At 41.8% G+C, this 10,000-nt stretch overlaps 1 protein-coding gene across 3 annotated transcripts in view; it reads right to left on the reverse strand.

The window, feature by feature from the left end:
* Positions 1-10,000, reverse strand: part of abca5 (ATP-binding cassette, sub-family A (ABC1), member 5) — a 37,690-nt gene that overhangs the window by 22,668 nt on the left and 5,022 nt on the right. For all 3 annotated transcript variants that reach the window (XM_032501820.1, XM_032501819.1, XM_032501821.1), the window contains exons 3-12: positions 9,473-9,659; positions 7,549-7,722; positions 6,761-6,858; positions 5,618-5,844; positions 4,789-4,930; positions 3,777-3,965; positions 2,839-2,986; positions 2,160-2,337; positions 1,267-1,325; positions 419-705 (exon numbers count right to left, since the gene is read on the reverse strand). In XM_032501820.1, coding sequence (XP_032357711.1) covers positions 419-705; positions 1,267-1,325; positions 2,160-2,337; positions 2,839-2,986; positions 3,777-3,965; positions 4,789-4,930; positions 5,618-5,844; positions 6,761-6,858; positions 7,549-7,722; positions 9,473-9,659 — 1,689 coding nt within the window. The remainder of the gene's footprint in view (positions 1-418; positions 706-1,266; positions 1,326-2,159; positions 2,338-2,838; positions 2,987-3,776; positions 3,966-4,788; positions 4,931-5,617; positions 5,845-6,760; positions 6,859-7,548; positions 7,723-9,472; positions 9,660-10,000) is intronic.

The following is a 10,000-nucleotide window of genomic DNA, read 5'->3' on the forward strand; positions in this document are numbered from 1 at the left end:
GGGATTGTGTGAGTCAATCTCACACTGCCTTTTTGAATAAGCCATCTAACAACATGCATGTAAACAATTGAAAAGTTGAAACAAAACTAACAATAACACAGAGACGGGTTTAGATCATCACATTTAGAGCTGCAGTGATTAATCGATTCGTTGTCAACTATTACATGAATTCCAAACTATTTTATGATTTTTTATGAACAAAAAAGTAAAACTTTTCTGATGTCAGCTTGTTAAATGTGACTATGTTTCTAGTCTTGTTTATCCTCTGTGACAGTAAACTTAATGTCTTTTGAGTTGTGGATAAAAGACATTTGACGTCATATTGGGCTTTTTGGGAAACACTGATCCACAGATCCACACAACTAATCCATCAATAGAGAAAATAACCGTCAACAATTAAATCAACCGCCCTAATTACCTCAGCATCGGTGTTTGAGGGCGGGATCCCTTTGATGGCTGCGAATATCCTGAGGTGCTCCTCCACAGTGAGCACGTCAAAGATGATGTTGAACTGGGGGCAAATTCCCACCAGCTGCTTCATTTCGGACCCGTCTGCGATCTCTGACACGGGGGAGCCGTAGATGGTGGCCGAGCCGTTGGTGGGCTGGCAGATGCCACACAGGATGTTCATGAGAGTGGACTTTCCCGCCCCGCTGTGTCCCAGCAGAGCCGTGATCTGGCCCTCGTAGATGTCGAACGTCAAACCTGGGGAGGGGATGTAAAGAAAGAGAGGGACGGCACCGTGGAATCACAAATTGCGGAGTCATATACAGACAAACACACTCAGTTGGGTTGAACAACATATTGTTGCAGCATCAACGTTCCAATGTCGTATATGGGATACATCGTAAATGCCAAATATCGGCCGGGCTCTAGTACACACCACTTGGCTTAAGGAAGTTGGCGTGTATGTTACGCGAAATCATGATGCCACGTTGCTGCTTAACCACAGTTTTGTAGCGTCTGACTAAATGACATTTTGATTATAGCTTTGCACACAAAAGGTGTATTTTTTCATAATTCCCAAAATGTTATTTTTTCTTTCTAAAATGGAGCGACAGATATTAAAAGCTGCACAATTAAAAAATTTAAAATTAAAAAAAACTGCACACACAATTTGTTGAATATTGTTCAGGCCTTTCCAGAGTTGTGGACACACTGTGAAGTCAAATAGTTTATACAGTGAGAACAAATCCCAACATCTGCTAATTAAGAAGCCTTTGACTTTAAAAAGGAACCAATCATGTCAAAGTGTTCAGGACTCACCTCTCAGAGCCTCCACCACGTTGTCCTTCTCTTTGTACACTTTCTGGATGTTATTGATGCTGCCAGAGGAAAAGAAAGAGAAACAGGAGCCATCAGGAATTTCTTTTTCACAAAGTGTAAATGAAGAATGTGTCAGAATGAAGAGCAGCTCTCATCGTACAGACTGGTCCCCCTAGGCTTTACCTGAGCGTGGAAACTCTCCCAGCCTTCATTTCTCTCCTCATGCTTCAGTATCAAAGGTCTCATCCTCTGTATGGATGTTTTGGACATAGGGCTGGGCAATAATTCATTATGATAATTTTATAATTTTGCTTGTTAACCACCTTATTGATGATAATTTATCTCAAATCTCATTGTAATTTTTTTTTTGTGAAGGCACCAATTGTCAATCTGACAATATCGTCGCTATATCAATCAATAGTGGTGGTGCAGTGGATATAACAAATGGTGTGGGAGACCCGGGTTAGATTCCCACTGTGATATCTTAACCAATGTGTCCCTGAGCAAGGCACTTAACCCCAAGTTGCTGCAGAGGTGTGCAACCTCTGAGATATATAGCAACTGTAAGTCGCTTTGGATAAAAGCGTCAGCTAAATGTAATGTAATGTTACTGTATATCAACATTGATGTATTTGGTCAAGAATATCATGTTATCTAATTTTTCTATATCATCCCCCAGCCCTTTATAGATTTAGACATTTTGTGCATGGTATGCTATAACAGCATGACATCTTTACAGTCCAAGGTCATGTGATATGATGGTGATACAAAAGCAGCCGCCATAAAAGTGTAGAAACCTACTCAGAAATGCAACAAACTGCATTTCCAGGAAGCACTTATTGCACCAGAAATATGCATCAAACTGAGAATCATATGCAGGTTCAGACTTTTACCGGATGGCCTCTTTCCCTCTGAACTCGGCCGAAACCGGCTCGACCGACTCGTCTCCGCCAGGAGCGCCGTTCGCCTCCGTGTCGTACACAGAGTTCACTTCAACGTAGCGCTTACTGCGTTTGGACCAATAGGAGGGCTTCAGGAAGTACACCAAGGACCTCTTTATTCCAAACTCCCCTGCATTTCAGACAAAATTTATTAGGTATTACACATGATAGTAGTACTAAACAATCATAGGGTTAAAGATCAAACTCAAAGTGTACAGCTGCAAAGATTAATCACATAAGAGATTAGTTGTCAACTATTTTATTAATTTTTTTAATTTTTTTTAAAGTAAGACAAGTTAAATCTGATTCCAGTTTGTTGAAAGTTTCTAGTTTCTTTTCTATATTTTCAATGGAAAGAATCGTTAGTTGCAGCATGGTGAAACCTTCTGCGGCTGCAGAACTAATACAACTTATAGTATTAAAGTAGACTTAATTAGTTGTAAATTTATTGAGTTATTCTGTGTGAGTGTGTGTGTGTGTGTGTGAAACTGGGCATGTGTTTCTCTTTCTTCCTTTCAGGGTTGAAATTAATGTTTCTTTTCATTATCGGTTACTAATATATAAAATGGCCATGACAACTTTCGTATTGCTTATTTTGTAACTTATTTAGTGTGTGTTTGTGTGTACTCACCAGGCAGAACCTGGTCTAGGTAGAGAGCCAACAGAAGGTAGAGGATGCAGTCCACAACCAGCATGAGCAGGGGCACGTAAAGAGGATGCGGGCCGTTGGCCAGGGAGGAAAACACAGCCCCATCTCCCTGGGCCTCCAGGTAAACCACCTAACACACACACACACACACACACAGACACACACACAGACACACACACAGACACACACACAGACACACACACACACACTAACTCAATAGTTACAAAATAGTTCAAACCTTCTTGTGAACTATTTTGCCAAAAATAAATATTTTTGGTTTTCATAAATATGTGTAGAAAAAAACTATATAAAATGTCTTGAAATTCAAAACAAACTAATCTTGCAATGGGACTGCACAACCACCAGGATGCAAATTAGGGCCACAGGCGTAAGGGAGACCCTTGACTACTTCCTGTCATCCTGTTTCTGGCACACTTGCTTAGCCCGGATCCATTTGCAAACTCTGCCTTTATTTTGATCTAAAATACACATCCGTAAAGTCTCATGACTGTGTCTTGCAAGTTACGGCGCTATCTTGGTAACAAAATCTGGCTGCGGACACATAAACAACTGGCAAAGTACTCAAAATGGCCTCTGTGATAGTGCCCCTTAAAGCACGTCTCCAGGACCACATTTTTGAATGATGATACTGACTCACAAGGAGAAGCAATGCCTGCGTACCTGTCGCGGCAGGTAATTAAAGCTACAGACAACAACAAAGTCACAAGACAACAACTGCAGAAATGGATGGAAATGCACCCTGGTGATGGGAAATTGTCATTTGGGGGGGGGGGGGGGGGGGGTACAACTCCAGCAAGCTACTAACAACCTTCCTGGAGACATTTCTTGGCCAACCAGGTTATTTCATTACACGGCACATACCCGAAGATGACCAGTGGAGCAGAGTGTGCGTTTGTTACCTGTGCGATCCCGATTGAGAAGGCACTGGGGGAGAGCAGACAGAGAAGCCAGACCAGCGGCTGCGGGAAGTCCTTCATCAGCACGGTGAAGAGGGACAGGCAGCCAAACATCACCGTCAGCATGGAGCCCACTGTGCTGGCAAACTTGGGCTTCTTAAATAACGGAGTCAGCATGAAGGAGAAAAAGATCTGAGAGACAGAGATAGGAGGAGGAGGAGGAAATCAGTATTCCAATGACTACCACCCTCAATGTTGTCATGCAGAACTGAACAGTGCTGTGAATAAAAAACCTCCAGTTTAAACATACTAGTTTAACATTGACTGTATTGGGTTGGTCATCAATCCATTTCTAAGAGTGTGGGAATAAATCACCTCCAAGATAAGCAACAATTTTAGAAAATGTCATGCTTAAAATCCTGCAATGAGTTACAAAAGATCTTGCATAGAACACACAACAAACTACACACAACCCATTTCACCCTAACCCTAAAAGCAACACACTGTGGTTTCCTAGCTTTACCTACATTTCACCTAATTACAGCTACATCAAATCCCGGAAGACTTGCGTCTCATTTTTCACTACTGGGAAGAAATCGCCGAAATGTACAGCTCAAAACCTGGAACAACAAAACCAAAACTAGCTGCGTGGCTAGACGCCACTAGGGGTAAATGAGACGATACTGTTGTCATTTAGGTGAAGTGACCCTTTTATGACTACAAAGAGTATCAAAATGACTACAGAGATGCAAAACGACCACAAAAAGACACCGAACAAATGACATAAAAGCATCTAAAACGTGCACGTAACGACTACAAATGACCCAAAATTACTACAAAGAGACACAAAGTTACTACAAAAATGCAAAATGACAAAAGAATAGATGCAAAATGCCTACAAAGTGACACAAAATGAGTACAAATAGACTCTTTGACACACTCTGTGTTTGCATGTCATGTTTCTATGTAGACAGGGTGCGCAGGTTTACTTTTCCTCCGTCGCAGCTCTACTCACCGATGATATCCCATAGAGGAAGATGAGAAGGAAGACGACAAAGAAGTCACTGTTGGGGAACAGGGCCGTGTACGTAGCAATGATGGACATCAGGATGGACATGGTGGTCACTAGAGCGGCGTACAGGAGGCCCCATGACAACCTGTTCAACAACACAACAACTTAAAAAGGTACACGGTGGAGCCATTTCTCCTATCTAGCGTGAAATTGTATTTTGTATTCAAGCGAATAGTGCACTCAAGCGCCTTGCTTTTTCAAATGCGTGTTGCAACTACGGTAGCCGTTTTGTTCAAGAAGCTTACGATTTTTGCTTTTTTGGTGACAAGGCTAACTTCTCCTGTAGATCGCCATAAGTATGATTATGTCCATTATGAACTAAAGTGCAGTGCAGGCTTTCAAATTTGCCATGGCAGTGACAAGCGCCTCTCACTGATCTCCTTCTCCAATTCAGCTGGTTTCAGTTACGTGACGCCGGCTCTGAACGAAAACGTGTTCTGGATTGGCTAGTGCTTTATGTCCCTCTCAGCTATTATGGTTTTTCAAAATGGCGGAACGACATTGAAGCCTCCTTGGATATGTCCGTCCAGTGTAAATACAGATATGAAATTCTACACTTACGACAATAAGTCAGATCATTGGCAGAGGTAATTTTACACCAATGAGGACATATTTATGAATGAAGATATTGATTTTAGCTAATACAGAACACTACACAGTGTACCTTAAAGCATGTAAACAATCACACAGAAAGCGAGTTATTATGGATTATCTCCATAGAAAAAAACATAACAAGCGTCTGAAGCTACAGGGACCGATGCGCGTCACCCACCAGAAAGACGTGTCGTAGAGCCCCATCATGGTCATGGTGTCTTTGAGGCGATGCTCCTTCTCCGCCGCCACGTTGACGATGAGGAAGGTGACGAAGGGTGTGAAGGCCAGGACCAGGTAGATGGAGATGAGGGCGTGGGGGAACTTCTGCACCTCCACCGAGCCCGGCTGACCCATCATTACCACCTGGAGGTCCATCTCACTCCACACTGAGCGCTTTGTCTGCATCTGCACACAGCAGAGGGATTGTTAGGCTCAAACTGGGACTGGAAGTAATGACTATCTTCATTATAGACTTGTTTCTCAACATGTCTTTCTATTTTAACAAACCAAATAACCAACTTATCCGTTCAGCACTACATTAGATCCGACCGTACTTGAACTAGCGCTGTGGACTTAATCGGATTTGATCGCTAGTTTGATTTTGGCTCCCAACAATCACAAAAGCGATGTAATGGAGAAAAACTATTATTATGCACATTACATTTTGCAAGTGAACTGTTATTATGTCTCGTGTCCTGAATGAAACACGCAACTTCGCCCCTCCAGTAGGCTGAACTCACTCAGCCAACATTTGATTGTATTTTTTGTACTATTTATTTTAAGGGGATGCACGGTCACGAAAGGCTTTTATCATGTGGACGCGCCGACAGTTTTGTTGTTATTTCATAGAATTCCTCATGGAGGCAACAGAAACTACACACTTTAGATTTAACTGTTGTAAATGCAACAACTTTCCAAAATACAATGAGTATTTAAACAAGTCGTGATTTCAATATTGACTAAATAATGGTGTTCGTGATTTCTTTATTTATTTTATAAATCGAGCAGCCCTAACATGAGCTACTGTTGCCTTCTTGAAATAAACCAAAAATGACACGTCCTATATGTATTTGTCCTTTAATACCTTCAGATTATCTCTGAAATTATATTAAATGTACAAACCAACATGCATAAAATGTTTAAAGAAACCCCCCAAAAATCGAATAGGCACCCATGTATCGGGAAGGAATCGAATCGGGACCAAAGCACATTGTCTCGGCCCTAATAAGTTATTCTAAACTCGCACTGCATCGTTGTTCCCTCTTTAAGGTCGAGTTGGTTCAGACTGGGGAACAGGGTGCTGATCTCCGGCCCGTCTCACCTGGATGATAGCTGCATCGATCAGAGACTGGAGGCGGATGAAGCCGGAGTACCAGTAATTAGCTGCTCTGCAGTTCACCGAGCTGGAAAAACAGTTGGCTAGAGGAGAACAAACACAACGGCAACAACATAAGCTGTGGGTGTGCCAGATATAAATTACAAACATTTTATATTTCAGCTGTGTTCCTTCACACAGGCATATAATTCAATACACACAACTTATCACCTATCACCATTTCTAGTCACTGGGGGGCCATAGGCAAGCTGGGGGACTCCTTAAATGTTAAAAATACTTCATAAAGTGACATTTTCATGTCATGGGACCTTTAAATAGAGGGAGGGCTGAAAACATTTGGTTGCACTTTACGTGAAGGTATCTACATAAGAGTGACATGACACTGTCATGAACATTATAAACAAGTCCTAAATGTTTCTGACAACGTCTAACGCTTCTTTTAGTGTCATTCGCATTTGTCATGACAAGTTAGGGTTAGGGTTATGATTAGGGTTCTTGTGTCATGACTGTGTCATGTCACTCTTATGTAGATATCTTCTAGTAAAATGTTTTCAGGAAAAATATTTACGTATACACAAACCACCATTCCAATGAAGTTTGGACGTTGTGTAAAACGTAAATAAAAACAGAATACAGATTTGCAAATCCTTTTCAACCTATATTCAATTGAATACACTACAAACACAAGATATTTAATGTTCAAAGTGAGCAAATTTCTTGTCTTTGTAGTGTAAAGAAGGCGGCAAAATAAAGAAAATCCCATTAGACTTTACCAATAGTTTCTGTGTAATCGCTGGGTAAGGGCAGCTGGTTGTAGGGGAAGCGTAGCTTGTACGACGTGGCAGCGCTGTCCATGAACACAACACCAACGTAGCTGGAAGGCTCATACAGACTGGCGTTCTCCAGGTCCTCCTCGCTGGCAAACATCTCCAGATGATCCTGTAGGTCTGAAAACACAAGGTGGACAATAAAAAGTGTGTGTTTAGAAAGATGCAATTATTTGACTATCACAAACTACCTGATTATGGTTGGTTTTTGAATTAATGTGTAGTTTGTATATATCAGTATACATATATATATATATATAATGTGTGCAATAAAGTATCTTTTAAGCACCATACGCAATTTTGTTGTATTTATTCGTTGTAATTAGGGGTGTATGATTAACCATTTCTAATCAAATTTGCAATTTAAAAGAACTAGGGCAGTGCCCGTTGAAAATGTGCCCGTTTGTAATCACAAAACCACAATCTCAATGACAAGGTGGAGTAATCAGACATTAGCGTCATGGGCTCTTGGCAGTGTGCTACCCACGTGGCCCGTTATGAGAGCTAATCAGTACATATCTGCCTTCATCAACCACCAGAACCGGACCGTGTGTGTGTGTGTGTGTGTGTGTGGTGTGTGTGTGTTGTGTGTGTGTGTGTGTGTGTGTGTGTGTGCGCGCAGAGAGAGAGCGAGAGAACGAGAGGGCGAGAGAGAGACAGTGTTGTCTTGCGTTGGATTGTTTAACAAATTTAACATTTCAGCAGAGGTGGTCATTTCCATTCATGTTTAGTTGCTTGGTTAACGGTGACGTTGGGGATTTGATTCGAGTTTGATGCAAACTGATGTACCTGCCCGGTTCAACTCAGAGATTTTCTTGCATTGCACAGCGCTCTGGAAAAAAAAATCTCCGAGATTAGGCTACGTTACGTTCTGCCGGCTCACAGCATTTTAATACAATAGCAGGAAAAGAGCCCCCCCCCCCCCCCCCACCACCCCGCTGTTCTAAAAACGATCTGCACGTGAAGTCTGCTGATGTGCAGGTTACCTTCCTCCAAAACACGGACACACATGCAGTATATACAGATACGTCTCGCTTTATAAGATAAATAGCCTGCCCAATGGTGGCATCACGCTCTGTCTGGTTGTGCTTTGTGTGGGATTCTGAAACGTCCTGAAATTTGGGAATTTTCACCTGAGGTGTATGTCACATTTTAGCTGCCAAAGCTCCGCTGCTCTCTGTCTCTGGTCCTCAGGGTGAGAGGGGGAGGGGCCAGCGGCTAGAGTGGCAAAGGCCAATGTGTGCTTCTTTTACCGATATATATTTAATGATATCTTTTGCATTTCTAATCCAAACAACGTCAAACTTGGCCCCGCACTTACCCGTGCCCATAGCAGGACACCTGTCAAGTTTGAAATCCATCGGACTAACTGTTTGACTGTTTTAACATTTTGTATACAATGTAACATCAATCCAGCATTTATCTAATTAAAAACAGTAAATATAATATTGAAAAGAAGTATTTTTCATTTATTTAGGTGGTAGTAGGTGCAATATGTAGCTAGAAAGAACAATCACAAATCAAATTGCAATATCTGGCAGAAAAATTGCATTTCAATTTCTTTCCCCAAATTGTTCAGCCCTAATTATAATACTATAACACCTTCTTATCTATCTCATCTTATATTTGGTAACCCGTAACTCTCCTCAGTCACTTTCCCTTTTGACACAAATCAACAGCTGTGAAGAACACAAGGGGGTCTTGTCTTGTGTTTATCTTGTGTTTTATCTGTTTTTATTTTTTAACTGTTTTTGTGTAAAGCACTTTGAATTGCCCTGTTGCTGAAATGTGCTCTACAAATAAAGCTGCCTTGCATTGCCTTGTACTGTAGGTGCGAATATAAAGGATGAGATGATTCTCAGAAACTTACGCATCTCCTGGGCCACCTCTTCCATGATGTGGTTGGTGATGTTGGTGATGGGTGTGTAGCCCAGGCCTTTAAAGAAGTGGTCGTCACGCTCCAGCTCCAGAGTGCTGATGCCTCCATAATAAACGTGAGGATTCAGGGTGCTGATGAGAACCAGGAGACCCAACAGTAGCAGAGGTAGGATCAGCTCCTGCAAAGACAGAATCAACTGATGAGAAAACACTGACATCCCAGGGGCGATCAACATATTCGGTGTCTGTCTTCTGGCATCTCCTCCCAGTTGGATTGGGTCACCACCCAAAGCTGATGCTTAGAACATGGATCCACACGTAAATGTCTTTTTTTTTTAATTCCTAGCAATAAACCTTTAAAAGCCCAGGTTGCATCCAGCCCGAGATTATTTGTTCTGTGAGATGGGTCAATCCTAAATGGGATGGATAAGCACGTACAGTAAGAAGCTGGCTCCAGACTAGTTTAATGATAACCAGACTATTATTTTAGAAGGGATGGAAGATTGAAAGGGTGCCATCA

This window comes from Etheostoma spectabile, chromosome 21 (assembly GCF_008692095.1).
Source record: "Etheostoma spectabile isolate EspeVRDwgs_2016 chromosome 21, UIUC_Espe_1.0, whole genome shotgun sequence".
Classification (NCBI taxonomy): domain Eukaryota; kingdom Metazoa; phylum Chordata; class Actinopteri; order Perciformes; family Percidae; genus Etheostoma; species Etheostoma spectabile.